Source organism: Stegostoma tigrinum, chromosome 8, assembly GCF_030684315.1.
Source record: "Stegostoma tigrinum isolate sSteTig4 chromosome 8, sSteTig4.hap1, whole genome shotgun sequence".
Classification (NCBI taxonomy): Eukaryota; Metazoa; Chordata; class Chondrichthyes; order Orectolobiformes; family Stegostomatidae; genus Stegostoma; species Stegostoma tigrinum.
In genome coordinates this window covers 11,060,579-11,081,413 of record NC_081361.1, presented here as the reverse complement: position 1 = coordinate 11,081,413, position 20,835 = coordinate 11,060,579, and the positions used below count along the sequence as shown (strand labels likewise).

Sequence of the window (20,835 nt, the reverse complement as noted above, 5' to 3'; positions counted from 1 at the left end):
GTTAATTTAGGAAAACTTTCATCTTTACATTTCAAAGCAAGAGGAGATTTAGCAACTGTGGCACATCTGGGAACACTGATCTCCATGACAAAAATATTCGTTAAGTCCATAAAATATTTTGGTCATTTGGCCCATCAAGACTGCTCCACTATTTGATCATTTGGTCTGATACATTTCTCAAGGCTATTCCTTCTGCCTTCTCCCTTTAATCCATGCTCCCCTTACCAATCAAGAACCTGTCTTGAATACACAATGATCGGCTTCCACAGCCTTTTTGCAGCAATGAGACTGGCAGATTAACTACCATCTGGCTAAAGAAATTCCTCCTCCTCTCAGCTCCAAAAGGTTGCCCCTTCACTCTGAAGCTATTCCTTCATACTTTTGTCTCTCAAACCAATGCCATCATCTTCTCTATGTCCACTCTACCCGAGCCTCTCAGTAAGTGAGCTTCAATCAAATCCAACCTCATCCTTCTGAACTCCATCAAGTATAGACCAGATTCCTCAACCACTCCTCATATGACAAGCACTTCATGCTTGGAATCATTCTTGTAAACCACCTCTGGATCCCCTCCAAAGCCAGCATGTCCTTCCTTAGATATGGAGTTCAAAACTGCTCACAATGTATCAAATGCAGTCTGACCAGATTGAAGTCCCCTGTGATTATTGTAAAAGTGCCTGTTTTACATGCCTTTTTCATCTCCTGATTTATTTTCTTCCCCACACCTTGGTTACTGCTAGAAGGCCTGTACATAACTCCTATTGAGGCTTTTCTCCCTTTGGCAGTTCCTCAACTCTAATCATACTGATTCTATGTTTAACAACTCTATCTTGCCATCAACTTAATTTATTTTCTTAACCACAAGGCAAACTCATCCCATCTGCCCATCTTCTTGTCCTTTCATTAGAATGTATGATCTTGAATATTTAGTTCCCACTTGTGATCCCATTGCCGCCACATTTCTGATACCCAAAACACCATATCCACTAATTTCAATCTTCATTTCAAGCTCATTTACCTTGTTTCATACACTGCAGGCATTTAAGCTCAACACCCTCAGTCCTCCATTGCCTGCTCCCCCTTTTCATAGTTGTCTCCTCATCTGCTGTGCCAGAAGTTAGATTCTTGACCTTTTCCATACTCTGTCCTACTGAGAAATTAAGGTACAAGATAATCTAATACAACATGTCCTGTATACCTACTAACATAAATCTCAAATAAATCAGTGTTTCTTTTCCTCTTTTAGAGTTGTCTTCAGTAAGTATATTTACAAGGATCCCTGGGGAGATGCATATTCATTTGTTTAAAATCAGCAGATGGACCTTTAGTAGCTAGTACAAAGAGAAATCCCTATTGTATTCCCAATTCATATTGTTGAGAAATGGATTTGTATATTTGCATTTTAATCAGAAATAATAAAAGCTGAAAATTTAAGGTGGATTGAATTATCTTCTCATCTATTTAGACAGCTGTCTTTCAATCTGCCATATCACATTTTAACTGTAAGCATCCAATTTAAAGAATTAGCTTACATAAATAGAATCTACACGATTAAACATTCCAACTTATTCGAAAACATCCAAATAAGTGTAATCTGTAGTTGATAATCCCTAACCTGCAGCCAGAAACAAATAACCCCAGACAGTTTTCAATTTTTAAAAAGTTTTTCTAATCAACTGAATCATATGTAGATACATTAGCAGAGTTTAAGAGGGGTTTTGACAGACAAATGAACAGGCAGGGAATAGATGGTTATAGACTACATGCAGACTCATGGGATTAGTTTAGACTGGCATAATGAATGGCACAGATGTCATACAATCGTAGAGATATAGAGCATGGATATAGGTCCTTCAATCCTATTCATTCATGCCGACTTGATATCCTAAATAAATCTAGTCCTGTTGCCAGTATTTGGCCCGTATACCTATAAACTCTTCCTATTCATGTACCCATCCACCTGCCTTTTCAATGTTGTAATTGTACTAACCTCCACCACTTCCTCTGACAGCTCCTTCCATACACGCATCACTCTGTGTGTAAAAAAAGCTGTCCCTTAGTCCCTTTTATATCTTTCCCCTCTCACCTTAAATCTATGCCCTCTAGATCGGGGCTCCCCCTATCCTGGAAAAAATACCTTGGCTATTCATCCTATCCACGCCCCCTCATGATTTTACAAAGCCCTATAAAGGACACCCCTCAACCTCCAACACTTCAAGGAAAATAGCCCCAACCTATTCAGCACCTTCCTATAGCTCAAATTCTTTTGCATTGATGTGTTACACTTTTCCATCAATGAGGATTGGGATATTTGTGGAGCCTCCTTCTCCAGTGGGTTATTTAATTATCCACCACCATCTATGATTGGATGTAGCAGGACCACCAAGTCTACATTTGATCCATTTGCTGTGTTGAGCCAAAGGGCCTGTTCCTGTCTTGTGGTATTCTATGTTCTATGATATTACTTACATAGATTCTCTGTTATTTAGACTGCTATATTGCTTTTCAACACACAAAATTTTCAATTATCTAAATTTACAACAGAAGATATTAAATTAATATACATAATTATAAAATAATATATTTATGATAATTACAAAACAATGACCCTTCGGTTTTCCCAATGTATTAGAATATCCTGCACAACTTTGCCTCCACATAATCTTCCTTTCTAGTTGTGTTCTATCTTTGGTACTAGTAATCTTTACTTTCATAGGTTCTGCACATCTGTGAAGACAGTAATCCTCAATATTCCCTTTGATCTCACTGCAGAAGAATGGGCCACAGCACCTACTGCTACCAACATGAGCATGCTTGTGCTGGATTATCAGCTTCCACTTAATACAAAAAGATTTTGTACAGTTTTCCAAGAGTAGGTGAAAGAATAGTCAGAAGAAAATAAAGAAAGTAAGGCAGAACACTTATAAAGATGGGTGGAGGTACAGGTAGGTTGCAGAAGGACTTGGACAGGCTAGGAGAGTGGGCAAAGAACTGGCATATGGAGTACAATGTGGGGAAGTGTGGGGTTATGTACTTTGATAGGAATAGACGGCATAGGCTATTTTCTAAATTGGGAAAGGCTTCCATAATCTTAAGTACAAAGGAACTTAGGAGTCTTGATTCAAAATTTTCTTAAGCTTAATGTGCAGGTTCAGTTGGCAGTTAGGAAGTCAAATGGAATGTGAGCTTTCATTTCAACAGGACTAGAATACAAGAGCACACATAGCCAGAAGTTTCCATTAATCCAGCAGATTTGGTCCTCAGTAGTAAGGGTAGTGTAGCTTTCAGATATACAGACGACCAGCGAGACTGCAGACATGAAGAGTCAGAAAAGATAAAGCGTATGTGAGATCAGAGAAAATGGCAATTTAAATCTAAAATTGGCTCAGTGGAAGAATGCAAAGGTTGACAGCTGTTTGTGCAATTGCAAAGCTGTGCGCAATTCAATTCTTCAGGGCTCAATGTCGGATCATTTGCTTTCACAGTGCACGTCAATGAGTTAGATTTGGGAAAAGAAGTTCGCAGATGATTTTTTTTTTAAAAATTGGCCACATGGTTGACAGTAATGAAAAAGGTAGCATGCTACAGGAAGACGTACTGGCCAGATTGACAAATAAGTCGCAAATCCAAAGAAGTGCAAGGGAAAGCAGTTGGAGAGGGCATAAAAGGCAAGGTAATGCACGATGAATAGGTTAGTGACATGTGTAGAGGTAAAAGGACATTGCAGAGTATGTGCTCATAAATCCTATACAGTGGGATAAACAAATAGTGGTTTAAGAAAACACACACGATGCTATCCTTTCTTGGCAAAATTACTGAATACAAGAACAGGGGGGTTATGTTAGGACTGTACTAAACACCAGTTAAGCCACACCTAGAACACTGCATTTATGTCTTACAAGAAGGAATTCAACAGGATTTTGACCCACTGGCAGTAATGCAGCAACAATACAATTCCAAGTAAAGACAGTGTGCGCCTTGGAAGGAAACTTGCATGAATAGTATCCCTATGTCTTTGCTGCCTGTATTCTTCTATTTGATAGAGTTGCAGGTTGGGAAGGAGCTTAGCAAGTGATGTTAATGACCAGGAGGGATAAAATTAATTAGCTGGTAGAAGGGTTAAGGGAGTTGAAGAGAAAGAATACTTTCCTTCCAGAAGGTGATGAACATAAAACTAGAAGCAAGGTACATTAATTTGGGGCTCAAAATGTGCCCTACCTTTCAAGAGAATCATGGCTTTAGCTTCACTTTTAGGTTGCAACCTCACCCAATCCATATCCCTAAATGACCTTCTAAATCAAAAATTTGTCTAACTCAGACAGTTCAATGGTTTGAGACTCACGACCTGAAAGGGTGGTAAAGGTAGAATTCCTCTTCACATTTAAGAAGTATTTGGATATGTACATGAGCTGCCATAACCCATGAAGCTACAGACTGAAAGTTCCAAATGCTCAAAATTACTAAACTGATTCCATCAGCAACACAGACATAATGGATCAAATGCCTGCTTCGAGCAATAACTTCTACGACTCTGTGACAAATGAAATTTAACAGAGAAAACTGTGAAGTGTCATACTTTGGAAGGAAGAACGAGAAGGGGCAAAATGAAGTAAACGGCACAATTTTAAAGAAGTTAGGGGAATTGAGAAAGCTGATGTTGGCAGACACAAGTCCTTGAATAGGACAAGACAAATTAATAACACTATTACAAGGCAGAGAGGATCCATGGTCTTATTAATGACGACAAATTATGAAAGTAAAGGGGTTACGCCAAAGTTTATAAATCACTGGTTGTGTCTCATTTGGAGCATTACGTTCAATTTTGGGCACTACACTTCAGGAGAAATTGCTAGGTCTTGGGAAGGCAGCAGAGGAGGTTTACTAAAATGGTATTATAGATAAAGAATTTCATTTGTGTGGACAGAAATAGGAAGTTTGGATCATTTTCCTTACAGCATTGTGACTAATAAGTGTCTGGAATTATGAAGGGCTTTGATACAATAAGCGAAGAGAAATTGTTGCCACTTACAGTGGGACTGTCATTTGAGGAGTCAGATTGAAGGTAATGAGCCAAAGAATACGAGCGTGAATTATTTTTATGAAATGAGCTCTGATGATCTAAAATGTACTGTCCAAAAAATTAGTGCAAACAGATTCATATGAAATGATATACAAGCAAAATATGCATAGTTACAACAAAAAAAAGAGGGTATTAATTGGTACTAATTGGACAGGTTCACCAAAAAGTGGCATAAGAAAGCTGGGTAAAATAATCTTCAGTGGTAGTGCACTACAAGGTAAGTTATTTTTGCCAAGGTAAATCTTACTGCTTGCAGTCCTTTCATTGGAACTGTCTCCTTTCAATAAAATTATTATTTAAATAAAGGTTAAAATAGACTCAAACTCACGCAGTACAAAAATTTGTTTAAAAAGATGAAGAATTGGTCTGAGATACATAGAACATAGAACATAGAACAGTACAGCACAGAACAGGCCCTTCAGCCCACCATGTTGTGCCGACCATTGATCCTCATGTATGCACCCTCAAATTTCTGTGACCATATGCATGTCCAGTAGTCTCTTAAATGACCCTGCTTCCACAACAGCAGCTGGCAACGCATTCCATGCTCTCCCAACTCTCTGTGTAAAGAACCCGCCTCTGACATCCCATCTATACTTTCCTCCAACCAGCTTAAAACTATGACCCCTCGTGTTAGCCATTTCTGCCCTGGGAAATAGTCTCTGGCTATCAATTCTATCTATGCCTCTCATTATCTTGTATACCTCAATTAGGTCCCCTCTCCTCCTCCTTTTCTCCAATGATAAAAGTCCGAGCTCAGTCAACCTCTCTTCATAAGATAAGCCCTCCAGTCCAGACAGCATCCTGGTAAGCCTCCTCTGAACCCTCTCCAAAGCATCCACATCGTTCCTATAATAGGGCAACCAGAACTGGATGCAGTATTCCAAGTGCGGTCTAACCAAAGTTTTATAGAGCTGCAACAAGATCTCACGACCCTTAAACTCAATCCCCCTGCTAATGAAAGCCAAAACACCATATGCTTTTTTAACAACCCTGTCCACTTGGGTGGCCATTTTAAGGGATCTATGTATCTGCACACCAAGATCTCTCTGTTCCTCCACACTGCCAAGAATGCTATCCTTAATCCTGTACCCAGCTTTCAAATTCGACCTTCCAAAATGCATCACCTCGCATTTATCCAGGTTGAACTCCATCTGCCACCTCTCAGCCCATCTCTGCATCCTGTCAATGTCCCGCTGCAGCCTACAACAGCCCTCTATACTGTCAACGACACCTCCAACCTTTGTGTTGTCTGCAAACTTGCTGATCCATCCTTCAATCCCCTCGTCCAAGTCATTAATAAAAATTACAAACAGCAGAGGCCCAAGGACAGAGCCCTGTGGAACACCACTCACCACTGACTTCCAGGCAGAATATTTTCCTTCTACTACCACTTGCTGCCTTCTGTTGGCCAGCCAATTCTGTATCCAGACAGCTAAGTTCCCCTGTATCCCATTCCTCCTGACCTTCTGAATGAGCCTACCATGGGGAACCTTATCAAATGCCTTAGTGAAGTCCATATACACCACATCCACAGCTCGACCCTCATCAGCTTTTCTAGAATTGGTCTGAGATACGAATGGCTTCTATAGCGGGGCTGAACTGGACAGATTCTATTCTGGAATAATTTAGCCAGTCTCGACCAAGGCAGCACTGAGGGCATTATGGTCAGACACAACATTCCTAAAGGAGAGGCAGAGGTCCTCATCAACCAAAAACACCTACTCGGTGTCTGTGTGCAAATGCTAAGCAAGGATAAAGTATCCCTTTGCTCACATTACCAAATAAAACATCCGCACTGACTGTTTAAGCTCACTGACAAGGAATTTTGTTCTTAACAAAGTACTGGCGTGCTCTGATTAACACCAACTCACTCATATTGCTAGTAAAGCGTTGCTTCTTTCTGAAGAACCACACCATCTGCTTCAATCATTTCCGTGCACTGTGTTTTGAATGAAAAATAACTTTCAAACGGTATCTCACAACTACTTCAGGAACTTTATCTGATCTTCAAAGTTCTAATATGTCAGTGTTAGAGAGTTTCCAAAAAGCATTTAAAGAATCTGCAACAGGTCAAAGACTGGAAGAAGTTATAGGATTTGTTTTAGATCCAGCAAGTGAAAAATAAGTGAATCCACTTTATACAGAAAACTGCCCCAGGTATTGGAGTGTCTCAATATTAACAAACAAGCAAATGTTAAAACACACAAAGTTTAAAAAAAAATTCACCAACATTTGTTTCAAAGAAACCACAGAAACAGCATGATTCCGTGTTTTCTTTCTACTGTGGTACAGAAATGCTATGGTCAACAAAGTATGACCTGGAGTATTACTGTAAAACAGACCACGTGTGTTGATAAATCTCAGTGATAAATCCCAGAAGTAGCAAGATAAAACAAAGTGGGATCATTGAAATTGCTATTTAGTGAATAGTCTCCTAGGTTGTACATTAAGAATGCATCATTGCTAAAGACTATGAAGACCAGGCAGATAAAGGTATTGATCTAAACTTTCTCCTTTAATAACAACTAAGTGTTGAATGACAAATGTATAGCTTTCAACAAAGCAATAGTTGGCACTTACAAATCACACCAGCAGCACTGCAACTTGTTCATACTTAGCTCAAGGAATTGCCTTAAGGCTCCTGCTAAATGTAAGTATGTACTACATAGAAGCACGGACAACATTTTATCCCTAACAAGAATGTACAGCACATCTCAAAATACTTAAACGCTGGGTCTAAGCCAATCTTAAAGTGAAACTTGACCTTTCCAGAAATGTACCATCTATAAACAACAATCCAATTCCCCACATAATGATCAATTACATTTAACAACTCAAGGGGTCAACTGAGAAAAGATATTGCTGGAAATACATAGCGGTCTACCACTACTTTCAAACTAACAGGATAGATTTAATATGTAGGTGTAACCTTTTCATGAGAATTAAAATATTAAAATCAATAACACGTTGAAAAGAAAAGCTGTGAGGCACAAAATGTAAAAAGGTAGAGCAACTTATTCATTTCCCATTGTCAGTCCAGTCACCACAAATAGCAGTTAGTGTTATACTGGGGATTTATATTCACCTTTAGTGAGATCATTTTGACTAGTTTTGATGCCACAGTGAATTAAGAAGTCACAAAGGGCACAGTTAAAAAAAGGTCATTTTGCCCTTGGTATTCTTCTCTCAACCACGGCAACAGGGAAAGTTGGAAAAATGTGAAGCTTGTTCTCATGTACCCATTCTTCACTTAAGAAAAAGTATTAACCCACTTCCTTGTTTCCAGTTGTTTTGATTGGAAAGAAAGTGGAGAAAGCTGTGAATAGATCCTAACATAAGACAATGGAACAGTATTTTTGACCAAAAACAAATAATGCTAATTATTTCGCTGACACTTGTTCTGAAGTGCAAGCTCAACAGGTTCGACCACTTTCCCCAAATTAAATCAACAGCACGGAAACAAAAATTATTCAGGTTCATATGGTGCCTTGCAATTTCTAATGAGCGTTAATATTTCTATGCCTTGCATCCTATAACAGGTGTTCATTGAATTTGAATGATTTTGATCACTCGCTCCCTTGAACCTGTCTCCATTTTAGTTTCTGAGATTTCACTGACATTATTCAAATCAAGAAAGCTAGATTACATTCCATATTTTATGTTCGACGTTCTTTCTTAACTGTTTGAAGCCAGAGAGGGTCATAAACTTGAATTTCATTTCCCGATTCAGAAAATCACATGACTTTATTCATGACTGACGTAAAATGACAAAAAAGCATCCAAGACTAGAAATTCAAGAGTAAATCAAAGACACAAATCTATATCCTCACAATCATGTCATTAAAAGTGTATCATGGAAACATGCATGAAGAAAACAATGGCAGTTTGGGGCACTAGCAGGCAGCATCACAAAAAACAAGAGTCACAACTAGATCTTCCCACTTCTGCGGTCCCGGTCAGCAAAACCAGGATGGTGGAGTAACATTCAACAGAAACCTAGCAGGACCATTCATTAAGATTTACAAGTAAAATACTTGCCCTATTTAGCAGCAATGAAGAAAACAGATTCTTCCCTTGAAAGAAATTAATCAGGAACAAGCTGACTGTTCTTGCTAAAAAGCCTTTCACAAATTATAGGCATACACAAACACCATTGGGAAGAATAGATTTCTGTGATTTTGACCCAGCAACAGTAAGGGATGGCATGTGGGTTGGAGGACACCCTACAGATGGAGGTGTTCTCGCATATTTGTTTTTGTACTCCTAGGTGATATACGAGTTTGCAAAGTAGAGTCGAGGGAGCATTATTGTGTTACTGCAGTGAATCTAGTAGATAGTACTCAATGCTGTCACTTTCCAGCATGGTGAAAGGAGTGAATTTCAAGGTGGTGGGTGCATGGGATGTCAATCAATTGGGCTAATGGACAGCATAGAGCTTTTTGTGTTGTTGAGTTTCACTCATTTCTGACTTGAGCATTCTCAGGAGTGGACAGGCTTTGAAGAGTCAAGATGTGACTTACCACAGATATTCCAGCTTCGAATCTGCTCCTATAGCCATTGTGTTTAAATGGCTTGTGTAGTCTACTGTTTAATTAACGGTAACCCTAGTATGTTGGTATTGGCAGACACAGACAAGGTAATGAATTTTTACAACAACCAATAAAGTTTCATGGTCACCATTGCCAATTCTTAAATCCAAATTTATTCATTTTGTTTAAATTCCACCATATGCAATTTGAGTTCTGAACCTACATCTCCACTGAATTCCAAGAAAGCCACTGCCTCCCCAATATTTTCATTACCAATACAGATTGCTGAATAAATCAATAAACACAATATGAAACTCATGTTACTTCTGTAACATTCAAGTTATTTCCTAGGAATAACAATTTTCTTTTCTGAAAACAATTTAGTCTGAAAACAACAAACTGGCCAAGTTCAATATTCTAACATTAAATACATAACATCTACATTTGTTGCATCATGAATAAGTAATTATAGACAACAGACAACAGGTGCTGGAGTAGACGATTCAGCCTTTCAAGCCAGCACCATCATTCATTATGATCATGGCTGATCATCCACAATCAGTATCCTGTTCCTGCTTTATCCCCAAAACCCTTGATTCCACTATCATTAAGAGCTCTATCCATCTCTTTCTTGAAAGCATCCAGAGAGTTGGCCTCCACTGCCTTCTGGGGAAGAGCATTCCATATATCCACCACTCTCTGGGTGAAGAAGTTTTTCCTCAACTCTGTTCGAAATGGTCTACCCCTTATTTTTAAACTGTGTCCTCTGGTTCTGGACTCACCCATCTGCGGAAATATGCTTCCTGCCTCCAGAGTGTCCAATCCCTTAATAATCTTATACATCTCAATCAGATCCCCTCTCATCCTTCTAAACTCCAGCGTATACAAGCCCAGTCGCTCCAATCTTTCGACATATGATAGTCCCGCCGTTCCGGGAATTGACCTCATGAAGCTACGCTGCACTCCATCAATAGCAAGAATGTCCTTCCTCAAATTTGGAGGCCAAAACTGCACACCATACTCCAGGTGCAGTCTCACCAGGGCCCTGAACAGCTGTAGAAGGACCTCTTTGCTCCTATACTCAATTCCTCTTGTTATGAAGGCCAGCATGCTATTAGCTTTCTTCACTGACTGCTGTACCTGCGTGCTTGCTTTCATTGACTGATTGTTGAATCTAAATCAATATAACCCCTGAGGCCTCTGTAGGTCACTGCACAAGTTGCTTAAGTTTAATTACACTGGCGTCACAAGTCTTTGTTTCTCTTTATGATTTCTCACCTCTTGAAAGTTGTGTTGAGTGAATTTATCAGCAATCCGCAGCAGTTCTCTGCAGGAGTGGGTGTCAGCAAAAGCTCTGATTCCCAAGCAGTTTGATGGATCAAGTTGCCTCTTCAGAAACTCACAGCATGCTTCCTGGATCTCAGCCAGCTGCAACAGGCAGGCAGCCGGCAGCAAGGTCTGCACGTTCCCCTCCTCTACTGTTATCTGAGATGTGTAAGCAAAGTCAATCAGCAACTCCATGGCACGTTCGTCAATATCACGAATCACCACCTCTGTCTGCCGGCTTTCTGCGAGCTCACCTGTGAACATGGCTCGAAAGTAGGGGCTGCAAGCTGATAGGATCACTCGATGCGCATAAATCTTTTTTGCGCCCACAACCAGTACCACATCACAGAGTTCCCGGTGCTTCCTCAGGAGGTTGATCACTTCTAAAGTCTGCCTAGGGTGTTTATCTGATACAAATGGCATCCTGGCTGGTTGCGGTACTCCCTCTGGCAGTTTGTTGGGGTCACCAAGTGTACACCGACTAGTGACATCCATCCCTACCTCTACTGGTCGAGCGCTGATGCACCTGAAAAGGAGGCGGCAAAAGGGACAATGAGACTCAACTTTTAAATGTACAGTTTACCCTATAAAACTTTAGTCATTTCAATTTCATATTATAACCCATCATTTCATTACAGTCATGCACTACAAAGGACTACGTAGGACAGCTAAGACGCTGCACCATTCTACTGGAAGATACTGTTAAGCGTAAAACCAACGCACCAAACTACATCAGCAGGGCAACCTTGGAATGGTAGGAATGGGAGGAGCGGAGATGTAATGGGTAGTTCTGGGAATGCTGCACAATGTGAATGGCAGTTAAGAGAAATAGAACAAATCCACTTTACTACTGAATACCAGCAGATTTTCAAGTTTAACATTGATATATAAGTTTTGGACCATGCTAGCCTTTTCATTTCTCCAGTTGAAGAAAGGGAGAAAATAAAAAATGAAAAACGACAAAGCTTAAGAGGAATGAATTTTAAAGCACTTAATTGTATAGTATCAGTGACTTACAAAACAGTTAATACAGTTGATGCTGTTAACACATTAAATACCCAAAATTATTTGGTACAAACTATCGCTTAATTTTGCAATCTATTGATAATCACAGTTACTGTATTTGTGCAGAGTGGACACAGGTAATAGAAAGAACATAAGTGCAGTGTACATTAAATAACAATAAGCGAGTTTTGTTACTACTAATATCACAAGTATAGTGATTTGATATTCAGATTCCATCTGCACATTACATAATAGTTGTTTATCAAATTGGTTAGGCAGCAACTGCAATTCATATCTACCACTATGACCTCCTCCATCCCTATCAATGGCCAATCTTACTCCTTGTGGGGGAAGAAATGGTTTTGTAGTATAGTCGCTGGACTAGTATCCCAATGACTCAGGTTCAAATCCCACCATGGCAAATGGCAGCGTTTGAATTCAACAAAAGTTGAATTTTTTTTTATTAGAATTAGAAAGATTACCATGAAATCACTGTCAATTGTCAGAAAAACCCAACTGGTTCATTAATGTCCTTTAGGGAAGGAAACTGCTGTCCTTACCAGGTCTGACTTACATGAGATTCCAGACCCACAGCAATGACATTGATTCTTAATTGCCTTCTGAAATGCCTGGCAAACCATTCACTTATAATGTACAGCCAGAAACGAAATAGGAAATGAAAATAAATGGACAATCTGGCATCAATTAAGGCACCAGAACAACGATGAACAAAATTCTGTTGAACCCTACGAAGTCATCCTTACTGACATCTAGGAACTAGTGTCAAAATTGGAAGAACAGTTTCAGACAAATCAAGCAATAGTCTGACACAATCAGTACAGATTTGGAAAAACCACAGAGCTGAGGTCTGATCCATTGGTGTGGAATTTCTTGGCTTTATCACTTGTTGCTTATGCTGTTTAGTATGCAAGTAATCCTATGTTGTAGCTTCACCAGGTTGACACTTCATTTTTAGGCATGGCTGGTGCTGTTCCTGGAGTGCCGTCCTACGCTCTTCACTGAGCCAACATTGGCCCCTCACTTGACAGCAATAGTAAAGTGGAGAATGTATCGCTGTCACAACATGAATCAAGCAACAGCCTAACATCACCATATTTTCAGAATCATACCTTACACACAAATTTCCAGACAACAAAAACACCATCCCCTGGGTATGTCATGTCCCCCCACCAAAACAGACCCAGCAGAGCTGGCGATATGAGAATACACAATCAAGTTGGAGTTGCCTTAGAGATCCTCAACATTGACCCTGAGCTCCAAGTCAGTCTTATGGCATCATGGGCAAGAAAATCTCGTGCTCTCCTGCTAATAACAACATACACCACCCAGGTGTATTCCTCTATGTTCAGCAGCACTTGGAGAAAGCTTGGTAGCTAATTCTGCCCATGACAGTATCGGTACGAGCGCTGACTGCACAGTCCTTATGAAGTCCCATCTTCATAGCTTTTGTGCTCTTAAGATGCTGTTTGGCCTGCTGTGTTCATCCAGCTCTATACTTTATTATTTCATGTTGAGACAACTGCCCATCACGTTGTGTGGCACTAATGCTGTTCTAAGTAGGATAGACTTTGAACAGATCTAGTAACTCAAGACTGGCCATCCAGAAGACACTCATTTCTCAAAAACTTCAAGTACAATTTGTGCAGACGTTCCCACAGGCAGCAGGACAAATTTCAATTAACTGTTTTTTGTGGTGCTAATTTGAAGGATGAATATTAGCCTTGACTCTGGGAGAATTCACTGCTCCTCTTGTGTGAGACACCATGGGGTTTTTAAGATTGGCCAGCCTAGATTATCTATTCACCTCCCGGTAAAGGCTATAACTAACAACTTCTCACCGAGACAAAGTGCTCTAGCAAATTATTACTTAATTTTTTTAAAAAAGAACTGCAGATGTTGGAAATCAGGAACAAAAACAGAAATTGTTGGAAAAACTCAGCAGGTCTGGGAGCATCCAAGGCGGAGAGCAGAGTGAAATTGTCCATTCTGGACGGGGATGGACCCACAATATTTTAAGTCTGCTTTCTGTCCAAGAGTTTTCCCAGCAGTTTACGATTATTATTTATTTTATCTCAAGGGAGATCATGGCCCAGCGATACAGATGTAATCCAGTTTTAAAAAAAACTACACATATTCCAAAGACCCAGATAATACTTTCAGAGTCTCAGTTAATACAGTGATTCTCTGGTTCAAATTCCACCATGACAAATAGTGACATTTGATTTCAATAAAGAAATCTTTATCAGTAAAGTCATGAAAGGGGACAGCAACAGTGCTATCAAGCAGCATTTGCTCTGCAATAACCTGATCACTTACATTCAGTTTGGGTTGCACCACTCCATTCAGCTCCTAACTTCATCAGAGCCTTGGTTCAAACATGGACAAAGCCAAAATACAGAAGTGAGGTGACAGTCACTGTTCTTGACATCAAGGCTGCATTTGACTGAGTGCGCCGCCAAGGACAGGTAGCTAAAGTGCAGTCAATGGAAATCATGGGAAAAATTTTCCACTGTTAAGGTAATTTGTCTGCCACTTAGTCTACAGAGAGGACACTCCTCAGTAACGTGCAGCACTGTTGTGTCTCTCCACAAGTATGGATAACATTTCTTCAAAGGTGGCAGCCTTGCAGATTCGTTACTCAAATGCCGCGATTTGTCCTGCAACAGTTTAGCAAGGACCAACCTAATCAAGGTAATTGCAAATTGACAGATTGGGCTCGTCACAAACAAATTCTGAGCCTGTGCTTCCCATTACCTGGTCCTAAGAAAATCTGCTTGTAGATCTTTCTTGACAAAGTTATTCCATACAGAATGCCGAGATGGAAAGTGGCCCGTATTTTGGGTGAACAGGTTAACATGAAGTAGTAAATAAGGTGGAGAAAAGATGGTTTCAACCAGCTTGTGGGTTTCATCTATTAGCGATGAACGGAGGAAAGATATTTGGGAGGAAAGAAAGCCAAAGAGGGGTTGAGCAAATGTAATGACTTTTGCCAAGTAAGTGCACAGTATTCCAGTGCACAGTAAGCTAAGTTCTAAAGTACTGAACTTTGTAGCACAGTGCTTCATATAAATCTATCAAGTTTGATTACCAGTTTTTTTTCTGGCTTTTGATTGATGCTGCTGTTTTCTTCACATATTGCCATAAGAAAAAAAGAAAGTTGACTAGGGATTGTGATCTGTATCATATTATGATTCTCTTTACCAATTCACTCACAACCGCTCTATGTTTACCATATGGCATTTCCATTCACTCATTCATAAAACAACATTAAATTAAATCAAACATCCCTTCCAACCCATGGCTGCTTCTTAACACCTTTCAATTCTTATTGAGCCCATGCTGCAAACAGCATTTAGACCTGTTGCTGTATCAAAGGCTACTCCTGAATAAGTGTTAATACTATAACCTACACAGAACAATGCCATCCCTGTCAGTGTCTCCATAACTCACTTAAAACTCTGGAAAGATTATAATATTAATTAACCCTTAGCAACCATCTCACAGGCCTGAATAGGTTGCAGAACATCAGTGTCTTCCACTAATATGTGCTTTTTAAAATACATATTAAATAGAGCAGCTTCTCCTTTAAGAAACTTACTGTCAAAACAGCACTTCCGTGAAACTGCGTGAATGAATGTGTAAAAAACGTCAAAACCAGCAAGACTAAATGAAATCTCATGCACCAGGTGTGGGATATCAGTTTAATATCCTCGAATTATTTACGAGGATATTAACAATCCTCGTACACACAATTTCTCACTTATTTAGATTATATAGGTCTAGTACTTTTACTAACATTTCTAACTTTAAAGACAAAAGGACTAAAACCTCTTATGCAAGTTCAGACTGGACAGATATTCGAATCCCAACAAGAGTAACAGCCAGTATTTAGCAAGTGCTTAAACAATCTCCTGTTTCCCAGAGCAGATGTCACGCAAATTTGTGTCCAATAGATACAACTATGTGCCACCCTAATACTAAAATGTTAATGTATGTAAAAACTGTACAAGAGATGCTACTATAAAACTGTACTTTGGATTCCATCACTGCCTCAACTGTGGTACTGCAGATGGTCACTGAACAGGCTATTTTCACCACTTACCGATTTTGACTGTTATTGCACACGACCCTGCAGGATCACACTTTAGACTCTGGCCATCCAAATAAATATTAGTGTTGGACTACCTGGATACATATTCAGAATGACTCAACACATCATGTGCATCAGCGGTCTCCTTCAACTTTGTCATACAGCAACAATGATGAACTGACTTCAAACACCAGCAAGATCACTACTGAATCAAACTGTGTATTACCAAGTGCTGACAAATGAAATTTTTGTTAATTAAGTGTATGAAGAATCATTAAGTTCAGAGAATCTTCACTCAGAAGATCCACTGATGCTCTCCATAATTGCAGACAGGATTATTAGTCAGTGGGTTACCAACAATAATTCCTACCATTTAACTAAAGATAGAATTAACCAAAGGATTTGGAGATACAATTGTTGTAAAATTAATTTTATCAGCTACCCCTTGCAAGTGACAACGAACATACTGCAAGAATCCGAAGATGTCTGATGAAACCAATCTGGGACAAAAAGCTTTATGGCACGTAGAGAGAACATTGCCATTGAAGAAAACTAGTCTTGAATTATTGATTCGAGTTATGGCTTGTTCTATTCATTATCTAGCTTGTCCTTTTCATTTTGTCACTGATTTTCAAAATACTGGGACCTCTATCACAAACTCTGCTTCTATCCGGTTGGTCTAGCACAATCATCTATCAGGAGACTATGTAAATATTGAGGATTTTAATGTGGCCTTTCAGAACATCCATAAAGCCCTTCTTCTACATAGAACATAACAGCACAGTACAGGCCCTTTGGCCCTCGATGTTGAGCCGACCTATCATACAGATCTGAAGCCCATCTAACCTACACTATTCCATGTACGTCCATATGCTTATCCAATGACGACTTAAATGTACCTAAAGTTGGCAAATCTACTACCGTTGCAGAAAAAGTGTTCTATTCCCTTACTACTCTGAGTAAAGAAACCACCTCTGACATCTGTCCTATATCTTTCACCCCTCAATTTAAAGCAACATCCCCTCGTGCTCACCGTCACCATTCTCGGAAAAAGGCTCTCCCTATTCACCCTATCTAACCCTCTGATTATTTTATATGTTTCAATTAAGTCACCTCTTAACCTTCTTCTCTCTAATGAAAATAGCAAGTCCCTCAGCCTTTCCTCGTAAGACCTTCCCTCCATACCAGGCAACATCCTAGTAAATCTCCTCTGCACCCTTTCCAAAGCTTCCACATCATTCTTATAATGCGGTGACCAGAACTGTACGCAATACTCCAAGTGCGGCTGCACCAGAGTTTTGTACAGCTTTACCATAACCTCTTGGTTCCGGAACTCGATCCCTCTATTAATAAAAGCTAAAACACTGTATGCCTTCTTAACAGCCCTGTCAACCCGGGTGGCAACTTTCAAGGATCTGTGTACATGGACATTGAGATCTCTCTGCTCATCTACACTACCAAGAATCTTACCATTAGCCCTGTACTTTGCCTTCTGGTTACTCCTACCCAAGTGCATCACCTCACACTTGTCTGCATTAAACTCCATTTGCCACCTCTCAGCCCAGCTCTGCAGCTTATCTATGTCTCTCTGCAACCTACAGCATCCTTCGTGACTATCCGCAACTCCACCGATCTTAGTGTCGTCTGCAAATTTACTCACCCATCCCTCTACGCCAGCACCCATGTCATTTATAAAAATGACAAACGGCAGTGGACCAAACACCGCTCCTTGTGTTACACCACTAGTAACTGGTCTCCAGGATGAACATCTCCCATCAACTACCACCCTCTGTCTTCTTTCAGCAAGCCCATTTCTGACCCAAACTACTATATCTCCCACAATTCCACTCCTCCGCATTTTGTACAATAGCCTACTGTGGGGAACCTTATCAAACGCCTTGCTGAAATCCATATACACCACATCAACCGGTTTACTCTCATCTACCTGTTTGGTCACCTTCTTAAAGAACTCAATAAGGTTTGTGAGGCACGACCTACCCTTCACAAAACCGTGCTGACTATCCCTAATCAATTTATTCTTTACTGGATGATTATAAATCCTATCCCTTATAACCTTTTCCAACACTTTACCAACAACTGAGGTAAGGCTCACTGGTCTATAATTACCAGGGTTGTCTCTACTCCCCTTTTTGAACAGGGGAACCATATTTGCTATCCTCCAGTCCTCTGGCACTATTCCTGTAGACAATGACGAGTTAAAGATCAATGCCAAAGACTCGGCAATCTCCTCCCTGGCGTCCCAGAGGATCCTAGGATAAATCCCATCCGGCCCAGGGGACTTATCTATCTTCACACTCTGTAGGATTTCTAATACCTCTTCCTTGTGAACCTCAATCCCACCTAGTCTAGTAGCCTGTATCTCAGTATTCTCCTCGACAACATTGTCATTTTCTAGAGTGAATACTGTTGAAAAATATTCATTTGGTGCTTCCCCTATCACCTCTGACTCCACACACAACTTACCACTACTATCGTTGATCGGCCCTAATCTTACTTTCGTCATTCTTTTATTCTTTAAGTACCTATAGAAAGCCTTGCGGTTTGCCCTGATCCTATCTGCCAACAACTTCTCATGTCTCCTCCTGGCTCTTCTGAACTCTCTCTTTAGGTCTTTCCTGGCTACCTCGTAGCCCTCAAGCGCCCTAACTGAGCCTTCACATCTCATCCTAACACTTCACATACTTCTCTGGGGTGTCTTTTCTGGCAGAACTAGGAGCAGACCACCTATTTATGGAGCCTAATTTCTGACAGTGCAACCTTGTAACAAAACAACAAAACTGACGGCAGCCTATCATAGTCTCAATGCTTATTGTGCCTGCTTGAGAAAGAACACTGACATTGGGGTGATGTCTTGAAAAAGAAAAAACTAAACTGCTGCTAGGCCTGTTAACAGTATGGCTTATTGATACAAATCTTTCAATTCAGGGGCTCTCTTTGCACCTACAAACCCACAAGCTGCTGCCCACAAACTTCGTTTTCTTGAATCTCTAAGTATAGGAAAAGCACATCATCTTTTAAAGGAACCATGCACGGCTTTCCCTCTGGCACTTTACAAACACCAAATTCTAACTGCCTGCCTTCCAACTCACAAGTATTCTACCCAACTTTGCAACACAGGCCTGAGAGAGAAGGGTTGGAGCTGCGTTGTCAGTTTTCCTCCTCCGTGCTTTATGATTTCAGCATGGAATCCTTGATGAGCTTTACTGCTCATCATTTTTGAGATAGCTTTCACCACCTCCATAGGCACTAGTGACATTCAAGTTCATCTCTAACTGGGTGCTGTAGCTTGAAATTTAAAGTATTTCCATTAACAATGAATTCTTGATTGAAATTGTCTTAAGGCTGTTACCTCCAAAACACAATGAATTAATACTCAGTAGATGATGTTATATCGGAATTACAATTATCTGAAATTGGCGCTTTCTCAGTTTGCCTTTAATTTTTAAAGAGTGCTCCTCACACTAAGATTTATTAATAGAACTGCTTTTTAAGCAAGAGAGTTGGCAAGTCCCTAAACTTGTCATTTTTGTCAAATGAGAAACAGAACAAAAACAGGGTAAAGTATGGGGATCATTACAAAGATAAGTTATTAAACTAGCCAAAAGACCAAAAATTCAAGTTACCTTCCACAGGAATATTTAAAAAGTCTGCTTTCAATTTCTCCCTAAACAGAAAGCTCCTCACATTTGAACATTTTGAAAATCTGTAATCCAAATCAATTATAGCAATAATCTTTTTACCTCTAAGTGATGTATTTCAACTTTCAATGTCAGCAGCAGCTGAGAATGCAACCCGAACAAAATATAACTTGGTTGATAGAATCATACAGTGCAGAAGAAGCCCTTCAGCACATCACGTTTGCAGTGACACAAACACCTGACCTTCTTACTAATTCCATTTGCCAGCATTTGACCCATAGACTTGAATGTTGTGACATGTCGAGTGTTCGTCCAGGCACTTTTTCAAGGAAGTGTGCCAACCGGCCTCTACTGCCCTCCTCGAAAGCACATTGCAGAGTGTCACCACTCTGATTAAAAAATGTTTTCTTCACACCTCCCCTAAACCTCTTGCCCATCTCCCTAATACTGTGTCGCCTTATGACTGACCCTTCAACAAAAGGGAACAGCTGCTCCTTATCCACTCTGTCCACGCCCTCAATGAAAATTGCACCTCCATTTTCTCTGCTCCAACAAAAACAGCCCAGAGCCTATCCAACCTTTCCTCATGACTTAAATTTTCCATTCTAGACAACACTGTAATGAATCTTCTCTACTCTCCTTCCAGAGCAACCACATTCATCATGTAATGTGGCGAACATAACTGAACACAGTACTCTAGACCAGGTATCACCAAAGTTCTATGCAACACCAACATGACTTCCCAGGTTTTGTTACCTATGCCTTGATTGATAAAGGCAAGTGCCTCCTATGTCTTTTTCGCCACCCTATTAACATGCCTTTCTGTCTTCAGAGATCTACAGACAAACACGCTAAAATCACCTTGTTCCACTGGGCTTCCTCATGTCACATCATTCATTGAATACTTTCTTATCAAATTATTCCTTCCCAAGTATATCACCTCACACTTTTTAGGGTTAAATTCCATCTGGCACTTATCTAGCCAATTAACAATCCCACTTACATCTTCTTGCATCCTAAGACATTTAACCCCACCGTTAATCACCACAAACAATCTTTGGGAAATATGCAAATTTATTAATCCAACCCCTAAACAGTCATTTATGTCATTTATATAAATAA

The 20,835-nt window shown here is 40.0% G+C and overlaps 1 protein-coding gene across 4 annotated transcripts in view; it reads right to left on the bottom strand.

Moving 5' to 3' along the window:
• The window catches only part of klhl20 (kelch-like family member 20), a 75,752-nt gene that overhangs the window by 38,870 nt on the left and 16,047 nt on the right, over positions 1-20,835 (bottom strand). For all 4 annotated transcript variants that reach the window (XM_048539281.2, XM_048539279.2, XM_048539278.2 and 1 more), the window contains exon 2: positions 10,891-11,464. In XM_048539281.2, coding sequence (XP_048395238.1) covers positions 10,891-11,433 — 543 coding nt within the window. In that variant the 5' untranslated portion in view covers positions 11,434-11,464. The remainder of the gene's footprint in view (positions 1-10,890; positions 11,465-20,835) is intronic.